The sequence below is a fragment of the Paramormyrops kingsleyae genome, chromosome 20 (assembly GCF_048594095.1).
Source record: "Paramormyrops kingsleyae isolate MSU_618 chromosome 20, PKINGS_0.4, whole genome shotgun sequence".
NCBI classification, from domain to species: Eukaryota; Metazoa; Chordata; class Actinopteri; order Osteoglossiformes; family Mormyridae; genus Paramormyrops; species Paramormyrops kingsleyae.
In genome coordinates this window covers 5814535-5835988 of record NC_132816.1, presented here as the reverse complement: position 1 = coordinate 5835988, position 21454 = coordinate 5814535, and the positions used below count along the sequence as shown (strand labels likewise).

The window sequence follows — 21454 nt, the reverse complement described above, 5'->3', positions numbered from 1 at the left end:
CTACTCAGTCCCACTGACCCGTCGCAGTCAGTCAGAGGGGGGCGCTACAGCACCCCGATTTGCATTTATGCCTATATCTACAGAACTGTCAAGCCTACAGTTGAAATTTATTGCCAGTCCAATTTACTATGTCATGACGAATTTCAACTGCATATAGAACTTGGTTCTACATCTTTGCCTTTTTGCATGATTTATAGTTGTTTAAAAATAGGTTATTTTGTTAACCTCGTAGGATTTTCGCCCAACATACATAAATCTGGTGTCATTAAAACCAGGAGACAGTCCTTTTAAAGATTTAGAGAAAAAACTTAAACTTTCAGTAAGATACAGCCACCAGCCACACCCTGACTGTACTGTTGTCTTGCCCATTTCAATCAGACAGCTATATCTCAGGGATGCTTCAGCCAATCATTACAAAATTTGGCTCACTGATGTATGACTGTACCGCAGAGAGACCCTTGAAATTTTGTGTCAATAGGTCAAACGGGAGCGCTATAGCCACTGTCCATATATGTCTAAAACCGACCTAGTCTAATTAAGCTACTGTATAATGAGTTACCAGATCAGGTAGGAAGGTGTCTACTGATCTCACTCATTTTACCAACAGCAGTGGGTGGCTCAGTGTGCTAATCCTGTGTGCCTGTAATCAGAGGGTCGCTGGTTCGAACCCAGCTTAGGTTGGTGTTTCAGCTAGGTATCCTGATGTGCACGGTGTACTCTCTGATGTTTACTGGCCTGTTACACCTGCACTAAAAGCATCTACATCGTAATGTCTGCCTACTACTGAGACTGTCCTGCTCTGTCCTACATCTCCTATCCTGTTATGGCAGTCTAATTCTGTCTGACTTTCTACTACCCTTGCCGCCAGTTCTCTGCCGTTATTCCTCTACTGTCCTACCAGTCCGATCGTCCTGCGCTTTGGACCCTTTCGTAACTGCCTGCAGTTTCTAGTTATTATTATTATTATTATTATTATTATTATTATTATTATGAGCGCGCGCTAGGGCTACTGGGAGACTGGAGAGCGGACATATTGGATTTAAAGGGACTTGGGAAAAGTTGTTAACTGCTGTAATTCTGTCATTGATTGATTGTAATAATAACGATAATCATCACGCGCGCTGTTGAATAAACTGTGAGATACATGGCACCATATGACTTCTACACAAAAGCAATTACTATGATAGATGTTTACGGTGGCAATACTGTCACGGTGTGAGCCGGTTGAGCAGCAGCCTTCGGGACGGTATAGTAGGCGAGGCTGCTTCATTTCAAAGGTCTCAGAAGGTCTGAACAGCTGCGAGAGCCCAAGCGGTGTCTGTGCCGCTTTCCTGTCGCTGAAGGACTCCGATCGTGTGGTGCGATCGTAAGTTATTCTATATTTTAATTCTACTTACGTCTGGTGAAAAGAGGAAGAACGTTTAGTCTTGAAGGGAAAAAAGGAAAGTATGGCGTTGTTGAACTACTAACCGGTTCTGACTGTGTGCACGTTACTGGTTTTAGTTGAATATTTTTTAAGGATCGGATATTATCTTATTCAGTTGACGTCCGAATGTTATCGTCACTGACTGCAAATATACAGGCAAAGAGTTACTGTAACTCCGCGCGTCTACGGTACCCGTCTGTAACCGTGTGTCTTACAGGCGTGTGGAAATCGCCTGTTTAATTAATACCAGTACCAGATCGACTGACGATTATCTGGACTGAGGGAAGGTAGATCGCTTTTTAAGTGACCAGATCAAATTAGCTGATAGATTAAAAGGTAGCTAGAATTAGAATTTTCCAAATGAGCCTGCAAAACGTATAGTAAAAAGTAATCCGTGTAATTATTGTCCTGCTGAATGTGTTCACATGTGTCGTACTTGTGTGCATTTCTTTGACAGTGCCATTAATTTTGTGCTGATTAAGTTATCGTATAAAGCAAGGTTATGTCGTGCATTGTTTAATTAACGAGATTGCAATGACCGGTTCAACCACAACTTAATCGTGTTTTACTGGGATTAAAGCGTTTGCGGTCATCAAAATGGTCGAATGATTAAAGTAAAATGTCAGTTAGGTCGGATTTATTTTAGCATTGTGCTTTACTGTGCAACCGGCAAATATTAGGTTGTCAAGGAAAATGAAACGCAACAGCGTAAAGTTACCATATCTCTAGAAATAAGCATTCAAAAAAATCAAACTTTCCATGTAGACTAGTGGAAATTTCCTGCAGTGTGTCAAACATGTGTGCGCTTTAATTAATGTAAATTTAAATTAGGACATTGAGGTGTGGTTCATAATATAAATATTTCATGCCAGACTGATGAGCTGTCTTGAATATTTGAGAAATGTTAATATTCCCTCACGTGGTTTAAGAAGGTCGGTCAACCAGTCTTGTAACTTGAATCACGGGCTGTATCGATCCTGTCCTGTATGTCGCGGCTTGTACAGTAGCTGCATGGTATCTCGATCCTCTTTTGAACCCCCAGTTTCATAGGCTGTAGTTTAAAATAGCCGCAAATATTTTATTGGCTTTTATACTGTTAGAAACCACTGCCCCCCCCCACCCCCCAAAAAAAAAAAAATCACAGCTAATAAAAGTATTTTTATATTTTCATCACAGATAACGTCTATAGTCTTGCTGACCGAAGTGGTTGGTTAATTCATTTCCTCGTCCATACTTCTCCGGAGTACATTACTACCCGCATCTCCCATGTCCCCCATATTTCCCGATTTCTTCCCCTGTTTTTCACGACCTGATGCTGGCATTCGCAGGAGTGGGACTGACATTGCGTCTTGTCGTATTTCCTACCCAGGGACCTAGCACCAAAATTTGGGTCCCGGACACATTATTAATGCTAATGACATCCTATTGACTCTGCACCTGCACTCAGCTCAATGACAGTAAAGTTGAATCTAATCTAATCTTATATTCATTTCCTTTCCAATGTGTTTCCCAGTTACACCAGCCCACAACCAGGAATCTTTTCAATTGGCCATTGTGGCACTGACACCTGCACAGCAGCATGCAGCTCTTCATGGTTGTGGCAGGAACACTTATACAGGAGTATTATTACCCTCACCCCCCCCCCCCCCCAAAAAAAAAATTTAAAACCTAATATATAAAAAATATATATAATGTGTATACATTTCCCTTTACATTTAAATTATTAAGTTGCCTCCCCTCCAATATGAAACTCTTCCCTATGTCATGTAGGTAGGTCCTGCTAACTAGGAGCTGGTCAGGCCAGTAACCCAGTAACTGGTTATTGGACTAAATAATCCGACAGGCGCAATCCAGTGTTTAAAGAAAAAAATACCTAGCATTTGTGGGAGTGTAAAGTGTCCACGTATTGTTTACAGACAATAAGTCAAGACGTCTACAGGTGAACACCCAGCTAGCTAGGGGGCAAATTATTTGCTAGCAATTTGTTTATTGATTGTACAGTCGGCATGTGGCAAATGGCAGAAGTCACAATAATTAAACGGGCATGTTATTTTTAAGTGGAAGGTCAGGACAAGTTGAGCATGTAGTTGTACAGCGCATCGCCGCGCCCGCCACATGACGAAACCCCGGTTGGAGACTTCAGGAGGCGTGATCCTAAAACCTCTCAGTCATAAGTTCTCATGCAATAACAGGCGCTTGGTAGCTTTTGAGTCAGGTTGTAGCTGCTCCGGTTTCAATCCAGCTCATGGCGGCAAACGTTCCCTGATGGGGCGAAGCGGACAGTGCTTTTGTGGGGGTGGTATGTGCTGGGTTAGGGGCAGGTTAGGACATGATTGGAAGGTTGCTAGTTCAAGTCCCATTGTCAGAGTGATTTCACCATTGGGCCAGTGACTGCCTGATCCTGCTTTCTCAAAAATGTCTGTCGATTTGGAGAAAAGAATCTACTACATAAATAAAATGTAATTCTGCTGCATACAGTCCCTGACCACAGTTAAGGCCTTCTTACTGTCTATGAGTACCACTGGTTCCTCAGAATAGCGTCAAAGGCGCTTATGTCATCCACATAGTCTGTGCAGGTCAAATAGCAGAAGAGTGGAGCACGTTAGTATTTACTACTGAAGTCAGGCACAAATGCTGAGGTGCTGTTCTGTGTTTGGTGACACGCTTTTCTCCACTTCACAGAGAGTGTAAGAACAGTAAACCTCGCTGCTCTCTCATCCTGTGTGTTTTGGTCATTTTCGCTCTCCGGGACTCCATTACACCCTCTGCCCTCCCTCCCGGTCTCCTGGACGACAGCTCGTCAGGTGCTCTGGGCAGATGCAAGCTTGCGTGGCAAAACAAACAGGTTTGGGGGGGAAGGAGGAAACACATTACAGAGAAGTACTGGATCCAAACAAAGCTAGCTGAACTGTGTGGGAGAGTGCTGTTTTGGGGTTTTCAAAAAGCGTGGTAAGCGAAATGCCCCTTCAGACTTTTTGTTCGTCATGTAACGTTACAGATTTCAGACCGCTGGCGCTTTGCTTTGCCTGTCAAAGTTGTCGACTCTGCATCCTGGTGTTTCAGATTCTGTTGGGATTTTTCTTTAAGATATTTCAGCATAACCTGTGGCAGCCGTTCACTTTGATATGTCCAGCAAAGATTTATGATTACTTGTCAGTCTTGCCTCTCATTTAAATCCGGTGTGTGAATTCTGTGTCATACTCTGGACTGAATGGAAACCGCATCTCACCGTGTTTCAGGCTGAAGTCGGATGAGGCCCTTTTTAATGGGAACGCGTCCCTTAATGCTGTATGAGTCGGCATAAATCACGCCATTAGTAGTGAGCAGCTTGACAGTCCTTGCAGAAACGCTCTGATAAACTCTTGCAGCTGACATCCTGTTTATTTAATAGTTTTATTCATGAGGTTTGAGGGAAGAAAAGCAGTGTGAACAAACAGCGCTTTGAATCGGACCCCCTGGTAAATAAGCCTCGGCGGCCTGGACCAGTCTGAGGGCCTCGTTCACCAGCAGGCTGGTGTCCTGCTGGCCTTTGGCCGCTGCTCTGTTCTGTGTTGTCCATTGCTGGTGTTTGGGAGCTGAAACAAAGGCCATATTTAGGCAGTTTGTCTTCCTGACCCTCACTGTCAGCTGTCTGCAAGATAGACCACATCTGCGCAGAGGGTCTCGAGAAATGAGTCCGTGACTGGCCATGTTTATGGTGCTTTTCACTGGTCTGGTTAGCAGTTAATGATAAATATGATAGTTGTGCAATTTGCCTCGTCTTTTCTTTGCTTTGGAGAAGAGTTTAATGCTAAATACATGATGCAAAGTAATGATTGCACCAACAGATCTGTTCAGATGTCAGATGCACCTTGACATTGATCCAGACCCTCTAAACTGGGTGTTATTGCTGCTTCCTGTACAGTGGATATGGCAGCTCTTAGTGCCAGCTATAGAGGAAGTACTGATAGGACCGGTGCTGGTGGGAGCTGGTGGTCCCAGCCCCTTCTTATCCTAATGCTCCTCATGTTACGCAGTTGCTACAGGACAGTATTGGTGAACCTTCTTCACCTCCGCTGTTGTTTTATGTTTTGTAAGATATGTTCTTTAAAACGGAGGTGTGTAACAGTGGTCTATAGAGAACTCCTTTTCGACCTACAGGACCCCAGGTTCCTGGTTTTGTTTATCACCAGATACTTTGAATATGACTTTCCTTGTGTTTCTCATTCTGACATCATCTTTTTTGTTGTTGTTTTTGCTTGAGCGTTTCGTTTGATGCCAGAGGGTGGTCTGCTTGGTAGTGAGTCATGGTGGTCTATCCATAAGCCCTGGAATGTGCTGCAGCCTGTCCTTAGCATTAACTTGTGAGTCATCGCTGCTTTTTCAGCTGGTCTTCTTCACAGCGAGAAAAACTTCTGGAGCTTAGTCATTTTTAGGCACCCTTAGCTTCTAGATGTGATCCTGTGATCGTTTGGATTGTGGAGGCCTTCTCTCAGCCTGCAGGCTCTCCCATCATCACCTCAGCGGCAGGCTACTCTGACATTTGCTAGATGAGTTTTTGAGGGGGGGGAGTTCCATCTCAGAGTTTTCCTCTGATGACCTTCCTCCCAGTGAAGCATTTGCCATATCAGCATCTTCACCAACGCTAACATAGTCATTATCTCAACAGCTTTTTGGAGGGAAGCCTACTTCTGCTATACTGTGGATGCACTACTGAAAGTTAGAAACATCCCAGGTCTATTCCAACCCATGTTTCCAACCACAATGCCTAAAATGTATTGCACTAGTTCGGTGCCGGTCTTCCCTGCTGTCTATATACAGGCAGTGCCCAGGTTACGAACAAGCTCCATTCTCCAAGTCTGCCTTTAAGGTGAACTTTCAGGTAAGTCAGAAAAATTATACTGCAGTGCATAATAATAATAATAATAATAATAATAATAATAATTATTATTATTATTATTATTATTATACAGCAATAATAACAGCAACTACGTACAGTAGTATGATGTTCCTGGAGGCGATGACCCGCTGAAGCCGTGCGATGTTTTAATGAGCATCACAAAGTAGTGCCTGCGTTTGTTATTCTGAACCATTATTTTCAACCCAAATTTTTCATATAATAGGCATTAAGGCAGTCCGTTCATAAGTGCGAGTACAATTAAAGTGTGTTATTGCATAAAGTGCATAAAGCTATGGGACTCCTTGTTCAGTATACGGACAGCCTGGGGGTTGAAGATTTTCCTCAGTCTCTTGGCCTTCAGGCTTCAGTCGTAGCCCGTCCCTGACCACAGCAGTGAGAAGAGGCCCTTGTTGGCGTGGGCAGAGTCCTTAATTATTTTTGTTGCATCATCCTTGCACTGTTCCTGTGGGTGGCCTGCAGGATTAGAAGAACACACCCATTGGGCTGAATGGTGCACCTCTGCTCTTGGTATACTCATGTCTGGTTCATTCTGATGAGGTTACGTCATTCCTTCGGAAGCACAGCTAGGCATCATAGATCAAGGCTGCCAGCATCAATGAGCGTTAAGAGGCTCTGAGAACTGCTGAACGATTGTAGGGGAAGATGACATAGGAACTGTAATGTTCTCAGTTTGCATGAAGGCTGACACCACTGGTTTTTTTCCAAGGGAAGGATGCTGATCTCTCCGATTTATCAAAGGGTGAAATTAAAGTCAGAAGATGTTTTATTCATGCAAACCATTCAAATAAGAGACAAAAACATTCTGTGCTGAGCTGGGTTATTAATTCACTTGTTCTTTCATTGTCTGATAGATAACAAAAACCCACTTGGCTCTTCTTAATTTTCGACTTGTACTGTATGTGCGGGTTCAGAAGCGATAGATCCATTTCAGCAGCTTTTGAAAAGTAACACTGTTTTTCACACTGTCTTTTATAACGATTTATACTGTGGCGCCATCTTAAAAAGTTGGCTTATTTTCACATTTATTGCTATAAAGGTTGGATAAACTTCAGAGCTGAAAGAGAAGTATTGCTGTTAGAGCTACATAGTTGTTTTTTGGTGGGTTATTATTTGGTAAATGCTGACTGAAACACTGATGCAATAATTAGCATTACTGGAGATACGTTAATATTATTTGGCTTTATTGCAAGTAGTGACAAGTTTTTAGGATTATTTTGTTTATGTCTCTAAAAAGGCAACACCCTTTCCATTAGTGTAAGGTGGCATGGGGAATTAACAGGACTAGTCATACCGCTTCTCTCATTCCGTCTACAAGCTTCTGAACATAATGCCTGTTGTGAACAGGAAGTGACCCCTGTAGTTAAACAGCAGAAGCCACTAGGGCAGGTTCCCTTGGAGCCAAGCCAAACTGGTGTTTCTCCAGTGTGGACGGCACTATGCAAGCACAGGTCTGGCCATTTTCAGCCATCGTGTCTCTCTTGCTGCTCAGTGAGATATGCCAGCTAGTTTCTGCTGTAGCTTTTCTGAGCATCGATTTTATTTATTTGTTGTTTATAATATATTTTTCTGTGTAGCCACTTACTGCTTTGGGCAAGTAGACAAGCAGGGAACTCAATATAAAGATGTCACTGATTATTTACCTAAGAGATTCATGATTTAAACCAGGGGTGTCACACTCCAGTCTTGGGGGGCCGGAGCCCTGTGTAACTTAGTTCTTGTCCTGTTTAACCACAAATGATTTAACTCAAGAGCTGTGTGGTAATTAGCACAGGGAGATGCAAGGAGTTGAATCAGGTGTGTTAAATGAGGGGAAACCCAAAAATGCGTAGGGCTCCGGCCCCCCAGGACTGGAGTTTGACACCCCTGATTTAAACCTACTGCCTTGTTACACTTATGCATTTAGCAGAAGCATTTATTCAAATCAACATACAGTGAGGAATGGAGAGGAGGGTTATCTAAGGTTCCTGAGGCAACTAGGGTTAAAGGCCTTGCTCCTGGGCCCAGTGGTGATGTTCTACTCTGATAGCCATGGGATTCAAACCCATGACTTTCTGACCACAGACACCTAACCTGTCAAGCCGCACACCACCTTGATCTTTTCTTAGATGTACGATAGACATCTGGGAGCAGCAGTGAGTCTTCGTCCAGCTTTAATGTATTTTATATGTGAACATGGCTGGACTGGCCATAGCTGGCCTACAGCTGTGAAGGACCTTCTGTGCATTTGCACATTCACTTTAGTTGCAAAGCCGGCTGTGGTATTATTAAGGTTAAATCCCAAATGGCTGTACTCACAGCCTCAAAGACACACTGCAGAGCATTGTGATGGGCAGAGGGCACTGGCAGGTGTCATCCAGTGCTGCACATTGGCCTCATTTGGTACCAGGGCATTGCTAACAGATGACCTTCCTCTGTTAAATTTACACCCTCTGTACAGTACTACCCCTTGTGTGTGCATTTCTTGCACCCCTGAGCCCTGTTCAGGACTGTGGGATACTGTATATTATTTTTGCCAAAACATTAATACAGCACAAGCCAAAATTACTACTTTTGAGGACAGCTTCCCTTGACCTCATTAAATCATTACTAATTGGACAGTCTTCCCTTCATTGCGAACCTACATGACTCCTGAGTAAGGGAGTGTCTCTTCTGTTCCCCAAATCCTGGGAATGACTGGTTACAAAGACCCACTTCTAGAAAACACCGCAGATCTCTTTAATTCAGCACGAACTGGCAGCTGAATATCTTCTTTCCCACCATGCTCCTGAACAATTGTATGACTTCTCTACCCCCCAGTTATTCCTGTCTGTACAGGTTGCCTGTGGTTTTGAATGTGTGCACTAAGCAGGTGTCATACTGCATTCTTACATTGTTTGCTTTGCTGTAGCCATCTGATTGATGTGTGAGAGTAGTGTCAGTTAAATCCTGTGACCTGTGGAGTAGAGCTAGATTTTATATATAGTTCTGTGGAGAAGTCTTAGGCAATCAAACACCTTCTGTGGAAAAGTCTTAGGCAATCTTCATGTTGATGTACAGTCGAATCCGGTAAAGTGCACGGTCTCCGGTCCAGACTACAACTTGCACTTAAACGGAGCGTGCGCTTATCCGTATTGACCCAGCCACGTGGTTATCAAGTGCACCCCCACCATACCCGTCGCTACAAACCTGACGCTACAAGAACTACACACTGAATCTCAATCAGCAAAACATGTTCTGTACATACCGCAATGACGGCAAGCATGACAGCATAATATAGTCCAAGCACAAAACGCGTAATGTTCTGTTTAACGCTACGAAAAGTAGTCCTTAATCGTCTTTTGAGTGCTGGTTTTACGATTTAGTGCGTGCAACTGATCTGTTAGTCCGTAAAGCGCGACTGCCCCCTGACTTTCTTTTCTGTGTAGTCGATTTTAAACGTCCATTTGTTCTGCAAGTGATAACGTTTTGGTCGTACGAGATGTCGACGCCATATTCTCATTAAACTTTAATTAACTGTAGCCAAATTTTTGAGATTTTAGGCGTGCAGATATCCGAACTCAATATGCATTAGCAACATGCAGGCTGGACCAAATGAGTGCGTGCACATAAGCGGATCGTGCGCTTATCGCTGGTGCGCATAACCGATGTCATTTGCCTATCTCTTGGCTGGGCTAAAAACGGGACCGAAGACCGGTCGTGCAGTTAGGCGGATCGTGCACTTAACTGGAGCCGACTGTAAATCTATGGTATTATGTCTGTAATAGTGTGTTACCTTAAGCATTTTATAACCTTCCCTAATGTTACCCCGGTATTTACAGTAACTGTCCAATAGACAATGTACACTGCCTGGCTATAAAAAGGTCGGCATTTGAATTTGTATCAGCAAATACTTAAGAGCCAATGACTGAATCATTATTACAGCTCAGCAATATTATGCTGCAATAAAGTAAAATCAGCTGAGTACCTGAATCTACTGAATGGCCAGGTTACACTTCCATCCATCATCAATGGATTTTTTCTTCCCTGTTGGCATGGGCATATTCCAGGACAAGAATGCCAAGATTCATTGGGCTCGAATTGTCAAAGAGTGGTTCAGGGAGCATGAGGAATCATTTTCACGCATGACTTGGTCACCACAGAGTTGTGACCTTAACCTCACTGATGGTCTTTGGGACGTGCTGAAGGAGGCTTTATGGAGTGGTTCAACTCACTTGTCAATACAAGATCTTGGTGAGAAATGAATGCAAATCTGGATGAAAATAAAGGATGAGATGTTGCATAAGCCTGTGGAAACAATGGCATGACAAATATGCGCCATAATCAAAGGTAAAGGCGGTCCAACAAAAAATTCAAATTTCCATCCATCCATCCAATTTTTTTTTTGGCCGGGCAGTGTATTTTTTGATTCTATCACTTGCACACCTCATAAAATCAATGCTTCACTGACTGAAGCTGATTCTGATGCAGGTGACTCATAAGTGTGCAGATCCTTTTGGAAATTTAATTCCTGCTGTTTCAGCTACAACCGCGCAAATAATTTGATTGATTTCATGCTCATATTGCTTTATATGGCAATTGTACACTCACCTAAAGGATTATTAGGAACACCATACTAATACGGTGTTTGACCCCCTTTCGCCTTCAGAACTGCCTTAATTCTACGTGGCATTGATTCAACAAGGCGCTGAAAGCATTCTTTAGAAATGTTGGCCCATATTGATAGGATAGCATCTTGCAGTTGATGGAGATTTGTGGGATGCACATCCAGGGCACGAAGCTCCCGTTCCACCACATCCCAAAGATGCTCTATTGGGTTGAGATCTGGTGACTGTGGGGCCATTTTAGTACAGTGAACTCATTGTCATGTTCAAGAAACCAATTTGAAATGATTCGAGCTTTGTGACATGGTGCATTATCCTGCTGGAAGTAGCCATCAGAGGATGGGTACATGGTGGTCATAAAGGGATGGACATGGTCAGAAACAATGCTCAGGTAGGCCGTGGCATTTAAACGATGCCCAATTGGCACTAAGGGGCCTAAAGTGTGCCAAGAAAACATCCCCCACACCATTACACCACCACCACCAGCCTGCACAGTGGTAACAAGGCATGATGGATCCATGTTCTCATTCTGTTTACGCTAAATTCTGACTCTACCATTTGAATGTCTGAACAGAAATCGAGATTCATCAGACCAGGCAACATTTTTCCAGTGTTCAACTGTCCAATTTTGGTGAGCTCGTGCAAATTGTAGCCTCTTTTTCCTATTTGTAGTGGAGATGAGTAGTACCCGGTGGGGTCTTCTGCTGTTGCAGCCCATCCGCCTCAAGGTTGTGCGTGTTGTGGCTTCACAAATGCTTTGCTGCATACCTCGGTTGTAACGAGTGGTTATTTCAGTCAAAGTTGCTCTTCTATCAGCTTGAATCAGTCGGCCCATTCTCCTCTGACCTCTAGCATCAACAAGCCATTTTCGCCCACAGGACTGCTGCATACTGGATGTTTTTCCCTTTGCACACCATTCTTTGTAAACCCTAGAAATGGTTGTGCGTGAAAATCCCAGTAACTGAGCAGATTGTGAAATACTCAGACCGGCCCGTCTGGCACCAACAACTATGCCACGCTCAAAATTGCTTAAGTCACCTTTCTTTCCCATTCTGACATTCAGTTTGGAGTTCAGGAGATTGTCTTGACCAGGACCACACCCCTAAATGCATTGAAGCAACTGCCATGTGATTGGTTGATTAGATAATTGCATTAATGAGAAATTGAACAGGTGTTCCTAATAATTCTTTAGGTGAGTGTATACTTGCATACAAATGGATTCCCGCATAACAAAGTCGCCCCAAGCCACTTGACAAGAATGTGGGGCAATCTGATAATAGTTCCTTCACGCTAAACAGTTCATGATACATGATAAAGGGAAAACAGGACACAATACCAGAAGAGGACCAACAGGGAGCTGGGAAGGTGGAGCCCCTCCATTTTTTTTGTCTCCCCCCCCCCCCTCATTTCTCTTACTTTTGGTTATCTGCATGTGACTGTTTCTATTTGAGCAAATACAAAACTGGGTATGTTTGTACTTATACATACTGTATAAATATGTCATGATGTCCCAGTAAAACAACTTAAATAATAATAGCAGAAGGCAATGGAGAAGAGAAGCCACCCCCTCCCCCCAGGCATGATAACTTTTATATAATACACAGAGAATGAAAGCAGGTTGAATGCTATGGTCATAGTCAAAGCCCATGAGAGAGACAGCTCTCTGTGCAGGTATGTGTGAGTCGGCAGATCGTAGGCCACACCAATGATGTCACAGTTTGCAGGCCACACCAATGATGTCACAGTTTGCAGGCCACACCAATGATGTCACAGTTTGCAAGCCACACCAATGATGTCAGATTGTAAGCCACATCAATGATGTCACAGTTTGCAGGCCACACCAATGATGTCACAGATTGTAGGCCTCAGCAATAATGTCACGGGTTGTAAGCCGCGGCAATGATATCACTGATTGTAGGCTACACCATTGATGTCATAGACTGTAGGCTGCACCAATAATGTCACAGATTGTAAGCCGCACCAATGATGTCACAGATTGTAGGCCTCAGCAGTAATGTCACGGGTTGTAAGCCACAGAAATGATATCACTGATTGTAGGCTACACCATTGATGTCATAGACTGTAGGCTGCACCAATAATGTCACAGATTGTAGGCTGCATTGATTATGTCATTAGACTAAAACAACATTCCACCGCAGATGGCGCCGGTGTTCGCCCCCCCCCCCATCCGGGTGTACCCCATGGTAGACACACAGCCTGTGAGGGCTGTGACAAACAAACACTTACTGAGTCCCCAGGATGGGGCTGCTCGTGGTGTGTTTAAGAACCAACACTGCAGGCTATGAGGCAATTAAAGCTCATCATAATCACATTTTATCTGACAATATCCTAGTCCGTCATTCAGGAAGCATGGCAGAACTTCTATTCTATTCTATTCCTGTGGTAAATGAGAACTTCTTGAGATGGAGGAGCCCGAATTGTTTCTAACATCATCATTCTAACATTTCCCCACTGTTAACTAAAATGAGAGACGGTAATGGTGAATTTCAAATAGACCCATATTAAGTTACTTCAGAGCGAAGTTTGCCAACCTGTTCCTCGGGGACCCCAGACAGTCCGCGTTTTTGCTCTTTCCCAGCTCCCTGCCAGGCAGTACACATTTTTGCTCACTCCAAAGGAGCAAAAACGTGGATTGCCTCAGGTTCCCTGAGGATCAGGTTGGAAAACAGGGCTTTAGAGAGCCTTCCTGGAAGCTTTAATAACCTGGTCATTACGTGGACCTGTCCATATTTGTCCTGTAGTGTGTGGCAGTGTTAAGTAGCAGATTCTTCATAAATGGAGGATGGCCACTAACTTAAGTTGCTGTGGGATGCTAGGTAGAGCACCTGGTTCCTGGTAATGCTCTGAACACGTTTATTAAAAATTATGTAGTTATTTTTAAATGTGCAATGAACAAATCCATTTGCATGCTTGTTGAGTGTGTCTGATCAAAACACAGACATTTCTGGGGCTATGGCTGAGGGTTTTGGTTTTTTGTATTTAAATACAGTATTATGTTTTATGTATTATTTATTATTTGTGTATTTATTTATTTATTTCAGAATAGGCAGTAGCTCGTTTTAATGTTTTAATGAAATTATAATTTCCCTCTGGGATTAAAGTTATCCATCCATTCAGTTCTGTCCCGATCATTATTGTGTGAACCCTGGTGATATAATCCCGTGCTGGGACATGTCTGATTCATGGAGACTGACAGGGTGCATTTGTCATAAATATCTACCGTTAATGTGATTGATAATATCTCTTATGCAATGATAACTTTCAAAGAAAACCCTCATTTGTGAAAGTGCTGCATAGGAGTAGATTAAGTGCAGTAAAGTAGTAAATTGTGGTCTTGTTTAGTACTCGTGTTAGACTGCTCTCGTTATGTCAGTATTAGGACAGAATGTTGTTTCTAAATATATCTTGCACTCACATTAAATGTGTATTTTTATTATTGTTGTTATTTAATTTCAGAACAACTGCTTAATTTTATCAAATTCAAATAAGAGTGTACTGCAGAAAGTTTGGGTACAGGCCTAACTCTAATGCTGCCCCCTCCCCCCACCCACTCTTAGGACGGCCCATTCGGAACATGTCCGTAATAGTTTACCCACGGGAAGAAAAGCTGGAGAAGCTCTCGCAGGAGGAGATAATCTCCAGCACCAAGCAGGTGATCCAGGGCCTGGAGACGCTGAAGAATGAGCACAACACCATCCTGCACAGCCTGCTGGAGGCGATCACCAGCCTGAAGAAGGATGAGGAGGCCAATGTGGTGCAGGAGAAGTCCAGCCTGCTGCACAAGTCGGTGGAGATGATCGAACTGGGCTTGGAGGAGGCACAGGTAGGCCAGACAACGAGCGAACGATATGGCTGGGGTGGGGCATTGACAGATGTGGCAGATATCATGCTGGCCAGCAGGGGGAGTAGTGGTTGGTGACATATATGTTTCAATGTGGTGAAGTCTGAGCCCTTGAGTGTGGCAACTGCTTAATTAACATCACTTGTTCTCAGTTTTAAACACTGTAGTGATGTGGGTGTGGCTGAAATAGCGGAAAATACATTTCCTAAAGCGGCCACACTTGAGTCATTTTGCGAGCTGCCAGGTGACGCCGGGTCCCCTCCGCGCAGGTGATGACGGCGCTGTCAGGCCACCTGAACGCAGTAGAGTCCGAGAAGCAGAAGCTGCGGGCGCAGGTGCGGCGCCTCTGCCAGGAGAACCAATGGCTACGCGACGAGCTGGCGGCGAGCCAGCAGAAGCTGCAGCACAGCGAGCAGAGCGTGGCCCAGCTGGAGGAGGAGGTGAAGCACCTGGAGTTCATGAGCCAGCTCAGGAAGTACGACGAGGACGCCTCCCCCTTGGTGAGCGGGGCCGTCTTATCGGGCGTCGTCACACGCTCTCCAGCTTTGTGGCTCGGGAGACATGCAGCTTGTCTTTCTATCCAGAATTTGTAAGTGGATTTGTTCTTTCAGATGACAGAATTAAAAGCAGAGCAGCTCTCACAGAGCAAAAATGACCGGTTTTGTGAAAAACTGAGGCGTGGAAAAATTCTCTGAAGTATTTTTTTTTCTTTCTTCACAAATTCCTTTTCAAGGTAACAGTATTCACTTTGCCTCCTTGTCTGTGCATCGTATAACTTGGCCTGCAAAATGCGGAAGTAAATGGACGACAAGCACAAATGTACTTTCCTTCTGGATCGAAAATAAGAATGCCGTTATTGTGTTTCGGGCTGAAAGGACGCTGTGAAATGCAGCCGGCTTTAAATATTAAATTCCTGAGAGGACTTGAGTGTTTTTTCACAGTCAGTCAAGAGATTCCTCGTAGTGAGACCAACAATGAGTTTATCAACAACCCTCTCAGCATTGTCCAGGCTTTTCTTTGTCAGTCTCATATTTGCCTCTTTATAAGTTAGCTAAGCAACTTCATGGGCAGATGTTCTGTCTGGCTCTTCAAGACTTTGACACTCTATGCTGAAAAATAAAGCTGTTTTATAGCCTGAGGACCTTGAGCTAGCCTGAAACAGGAAAGTTAGTTGGCTTTAAATGCAGTATAATACCGTAAATCACGCCGCAGTTAAATGAAATGACCTGCGGCTGAGTTGCAGACCCAGAGTTGATGAGTAACCAAATGCATTTGCATCAATTCCACATCATTACAAATTGCTGTCTTGCTTTCATGGCCAGATATAGTTACAGGTATAAAATAGAAGAAATCTGACATAATGAAAGAAGTGGATCATTAGAAGGGGCGAAAGGAGGCGAATAACCTAAAATCTCTGAAATATACAGAGATTTAAGGGGGAAATACAGTATCAGAACATTTTTGACTTCTTGCATGTACCTCAGTCAACAGCAATGCTTGATATCTCCCCAATGCCTCTGATTGCTTGTGAATTTGACCCATTGGACTGCAATGCCCCCCCCCCCCCCACACACTTTTACAGGAAGAAAAGGAAGGTGAACCTCATAAGGAGTGCCTGGATGATCTCTTTCCCAGTGAAGCAGAGGAGCACGCTCATGCAAGTACGCAGTCTTCATTGTTTACATCAGTAGGGAGCTGGGAAGGAGCAAAAATGTGGACTTTCTGGCAGGGAGCTGGGAGGGAGCAAAAATGTGGACTGTCTGGCAGGGAGCTGGGAGAAACACTGGTTTACATGATCATCTGCGTTTACTCAAACAATAATACAATTATTACGCTGCATTACTAAAAGTTATGCTCATTTCTGTATACTATTTGTGAAACTGAATTGTAAGCTCTAATGTTACTTTATCTTTCTGATGAACATGCAGCAGTAGAATGAAACTGGGCTTTGTTTCTATTCTTACGAGAAAGTAGATGTAATGTACAAAATCCTGGACGCTGAAAGACGGTCATTTAAAAGGAGCCTGTGTGATATAAGGGTTCCTGTGACAGCATTTAACTGCCCCCCCCCCCCCCCCCCCCCCGTTCCTCTACAGCACAGCACCAGCACAGCAGCACGGCGGCGGCGGCGGCCCAGCAGGGTGGCTATGAGATCCCGGCCCGCCTGCGCACCCTCCACAACCTGGTGATCCAGTACGCCTCGCAGGGCCGCTACGAGGTGGCCGTGCCCCTGTGCAAGCAGGCGCTGGAGGACCTGGAGAAGACCTCCGGCCACGACCACCCCGACGTGGCCACCATGCTCAACATCCTGGCGCTGGTGTACCGGTGCGTTAGCCGGGGACAGAAAGAGCCCCTTTTTATTGAAAATACACACAAACAAGTGCAAAAATGTGTAGGTTTTTTGACTATTAAAACAGTGTATGCAAGTGTTTCTCAGCCATATTGTCGGGGACCATGAGAATGTCCCTCCCAGCTCCCGGCATACCTGTACCACACAATGAAGAACACCGTGTGTGTGTGTGTGTGTGTGTGTGTGTGTGTGTGTGTGTGTGTGTGTGTGTGTGTGCGCGTGTGTGCAGTGGAAAACATACTGTAATTACAGCAAAATGTAGACAGGGGTCACTGTGACACCGCACCTTTATAATACAAACTCTAACCCTATTACTCTAAATAATGAATGGAGGTCTGACTGAGAGTTACTCATTCTGACATCACAAATGATGGTTTTGCTTGTGCCATATTTTCCCCCAATTAGAATTCATTTTGTAAAGGGAATACAAAGGATGTTCATATGACAATGGATACTTATTATTGTTATTATTGTGTGTGTGTGTGTGTGTGTGGCTAAGTAGCTTTATATGTATATTTTTGTGTTTTGCGTTCAGGGACCAAAACAAGTACAAGGAGGCTGCCCATCTGCTAAATGATGCCTTATCTATACGTGAGAAGACTCTGGGCAAAGACCACCCAGCAGTAAGTGGCGAGCAGGAAGTGAACCCACTCTGTGGAGGGATTTAGTTTGACTGATATGATAACCATCAAAATAACCATGTCATGCAAGGAAATGCATTTTTCATCTTGGTTATTTTTGTCAGTGCTCATTAATGATGAACCAATTTATCAACAACAACATTTTTCAAAATCGTTCAACAACAAACATTTCCCCCAAGGTGAATAATAATAATAATAAGAAGAAGAATAATATTATTATTATTAAGTATCCATTGTCATATGAATACCCTTTGTATTCCCTTTACAAAATGAATTGAAAGTGGGGGAAAATATGGTATAAGCAAAACCATCACTTGTGATGTCAGAATGAGTAGCTGTCAGTCAAACCCCCATTCATTATTTAGAGTAAAAGGGTTAGAGTTTTGGTTATACGAGGTGCGGTGCCACAGCGACCCCTGTCTGAATTGCACTGTAATTACATGTGAAACACAGAGACTGTCAGCTTAATAGAACATAGACTCTAGAATGTAATGTCCTTTGGATGCTGGGAACTGAGGACTCTGGGACTTGATAGCTAAGTCACAGTATGATGAGCAGCGCAGAGGTCAAATCAGAGACAGGCTACCAGTGTATCCATGTAAGTCAGTATGAGTACAAGCAGCTTAGGAGCAGGAATCTGACCATGTCTGAAATGTGACTGACAGGTGGCTGCAACACTGAACAACCTGGCTGTGCTGTATGGGAAGAGGGGCAAGTACAAGGAGGCTGAGCCCCTCTGCAAGAGGGCGCTGGAGATCCGAGAGAAGGTAGGGAAAGACACGTCCACGGGAAAGCGGAATGGAAAGCACCTGTCATTGTGCAGCCAAGCAATCGTTGGACCGTGTGACTTCCTTTGGTTTCAAATGAGGAACAGTGTGTTTACTGGAAATGCAGCATTTGCCTGTCCCTCAATGTTCACTGTAAGAGTGGCCATTGAGGATTGGTGGGTGAAAAGCTCTACAGTGACTATTCATCTAAATCAGCGGTATGCAGCCCAAATCCTGGAGTGCCGATATCCTGCAGGTATTTCATATTAGAGAGTAGTTTGTATTAGATTGTAAGTTAGTCATGTGACTGATGGGACAATGTCAAGTACAGATATTCATGGTCAGCAGAACTTCTAATTCAGTTCAGTTTTATTTGTATAGTACATTTTTACATCATTACTTTCCCTCAAAGCGCTTTACATTATCCTGCAGTGAGGTCCCAGTGAGCAAGTCAGAGGTGACAGTGGCAAGGAAAAACTCCCTAGAAGGAAGATTCTTTAGGAGGAACCAGACTCAAAGGGGGGGAGCCCATCCTCCAAGGGCCAGCAGAGGAAATCAAATGAGCAAGATGTCCCAATTCACACTGTCCCAATTTTAACATTTGAGTCTAAAAGCAGGGGGCAGGCAGGTGCTGGTGCTGCTTCTGATGGCAGGATGAACAGCGGTACAGCAGCAGGGCATGAAGGAGGGATGTCACAGGCAGAAGGGTGACCAGGCCGGAAAGACGCCACAGGTAGTGGAGATGTCACAGGCAGCAGGGTAGGCAGGATATCTTGATAATTTGGTGTCTCCAAGCAGCACAGCCCAGGAGGAGTGGGGGAAATAAAATGTGCAATTAGCCAAAGAGAAACTGCAAACAGTTATGTGAGTCCAGTATGTAAGCGCCAGCAGGTGTGGCTATGGCAGCATTCGTAGGAGGGAGAGGCAAGCGGAAACGCAGGTATGGGGAGTTCCTGAAAGCCTTTTTACCCTTGTTTGGTTTCTCTCCTCATTAACGTTCTGGTATTGCAATCAGGTGCTGGGGAAGGATCATCCAGATGTGGCCAAACAGCTGAACAACCTGGCTTTGTTATGTCAAAACCAAGGCAAGTATGGGGAGGTTGAGTGCTACTATCGCCGAGCCTTGGAAATCTACGAGCGCAGACTCGGTCCAGACGACCCCAATGTGGCCAAGACCAAGAACAACCTGGTGAGAGAAAGTCTGCAAAAAGCCCTTATCTTTGAGTATTAAACAAAATTAGTTGCTGTCATAAAGAAGTTCATAAAGGTGTAGATCTTACAGTGAAGTACTATTATAGCATATTAAATGCATATTGTCAAACTCTTCCAGATTTTGGCTTGAATTTAATTTCCCTAGTATAGACTGGGTTACAGAGAACCATTAAGCCTGTCCATCACAGTTGAGTTTCATTATCATATTGGAGAAAAAAAAACAAATAACCAGGATAAAGTAAATCCAGTCTGGTCCAGCCTTGGTTCTACCTGACAGCTATGGGGCAAAAGTTAATACACTGTGTTTTTTCTTCTTTGGGTGGTTTTAGTAAGAATGTTACTCTATATTCAAGCTGAAGCTCTCACAAGTGATGACGATGATGATATTTAGCTTTTCAGTGGAGTAGATATAATTTTTACATGGGTGTCTGTGATTCTTAGAATGTCTGTGTGTGTGTGTGTATGTGTGTTTGGGGGGGTCATGTATAGATTACATTGTGGAGACAAAATGCCCCCACAATGTGATAACACCTGTTATTTTGACATGGTGGGAATAGTTTTTTTGGTCCTCTCAAGGGAAACTCAATTTTATAAAAATCTATGACTGCATTTTGTTTGGTTACTTATGGTTAAGGTAAGGGCTGGGTATGGGTTAAGGGTGTTGTGATTGGGATTAGGGTTTTTCTCATAGAAATTAGATTAATTATGTACAGACGTGTGTGTGTGTGTGTGTGCACACGCACCCCAGTACTGCCCAATGATATTATTATTTGATTTTACATCAAAGTGTATTTCTTTTCTGCAGGCATCTTGTTTCCTGAAACAAGGAAAGTACAGGGAGGCTGAGGTCCTCTACAAGGAGATTCTTACCCGTGCACATGAGAAGGAGGCTGATGGTAAGCAGGCTGGCTGGAAAGTATAGGCCCCAAGCATATGTTGGATGAAAATGGATTACTCCACAGGTACAGTACATCTTTACAGGTCCTGTAGGACGGTGTGTCCCAACCCACTGTCGGTGTTTCCTCGGACTGGGTTGGGAAATACAACCACCCCTAAAAACAACTGTGACAATCCTCATGGACATTCCTACAAACTCTTTATTTGGTGATAATTGATTAAATGAAAATGAAATTTGATTAGTGCTGACCAAGAACCCCAGCTGAATCAGAGAGATGGAGCACGTGACTTCATACACTAATGAATATGGGAAATGCAGCCCAAGCTGTGTGGCTTTTCTGCATGATGAAAATAACGTACGCTAATCTGCAGCTGTGAGTTATCGTATGTATATATATCTGAAGAGTCTGAAGAAGCACAGGCTTTTTTCCACCTTGATGACAATTTTTAATGACGTGCTTAGTCATTTTTGAGCAAAATATTTCACTGAATTCTATTATAATGTAATACTGCATTTGGAGATCAAGGCTTTCAGGCACCATCATGCTGTCTTTCTGTGGTTCATTAAACTTCCTGATGGGTTTTTATTTATTCCCTGGTATCTTGTAAGAATGAATAAATAAATACAATTTAAACAGTGTTCTAAGGTTTTTTTTGCAATAAAGTCTACCTTATACTTCTATTGTAACTAAGATGTGTTGACTTTCATAAATATGGAGACATTTGTATGACACCATGGTTTTAAGTGTGCTATTTGGATGACATTGAATAAAGCATTTTAAGCATTAATGTTTTTCACTATTTTAGATTAAATTTCCT

At 43.5% G+C, this 21454-nt stretch overlaps 1 protein-coding gene across 1 annotated transcript; it reads left to right on the top strand.

Annotated features, from left to right (window-relative positions):
- The first annotated feature begins 1024 nt into the window (after positions 1-1024).
- On the top strand, positions 1025-21270 carry LOC111850709 (kinesin light chain 1-like). The gene is made up of 10 exons (XM_023824888.2): positions 1025-1366; positions 14485-14750; positions 15038-15268; positions 16351-16429; positions 16865-17093; positions 17654-17741; positions 18425-18526; positions 19542-19715; positions 20544-20634; positions 20720-21270. The coding sequence occupies exons 2-10, from the start codon at positions 14502-14504 to the stop codon at positions 20851-20853; spliced, it is 1377 nt and encodes a 458-aa protein (XP_023680656.1). The 5' UTR covers positions 1025-1366; positions 14485-14501; the 3' UTR covers positions 20854-21270.
- The last annotated feature ends 184 nt before the right edge of the window (positions 21271-21454 follow it).

What these genes read in the sequence shown, in the direction of transcription:
- LOC111850709 (XM_023824888.2), top strand. Translation starts at nt 14,502, where the DNA reads ATGTCCGTAATAGTTTACCCACGGGAAGAAAAGCTGGAGAAGCTCTCG. An exon ending in TGGGCTTGGAGGAGGCACAG is followed by an intron (nt 14,751 to 15,037) that starts GTAGGCCAGACA and finishes CCCTCCGCGCAG; the next exon opens with GTGATGACGGCGCTGTCAGG. An exon ending in CGCTGGAGATCCGAGAGAAG is followed by an intron (nt 18,527 to 19,541) that starts GTAGGGAAAGAC and finishes TATTGCAATCAG; the next exon opens with GTGCTGGGGAAGGATCATCC.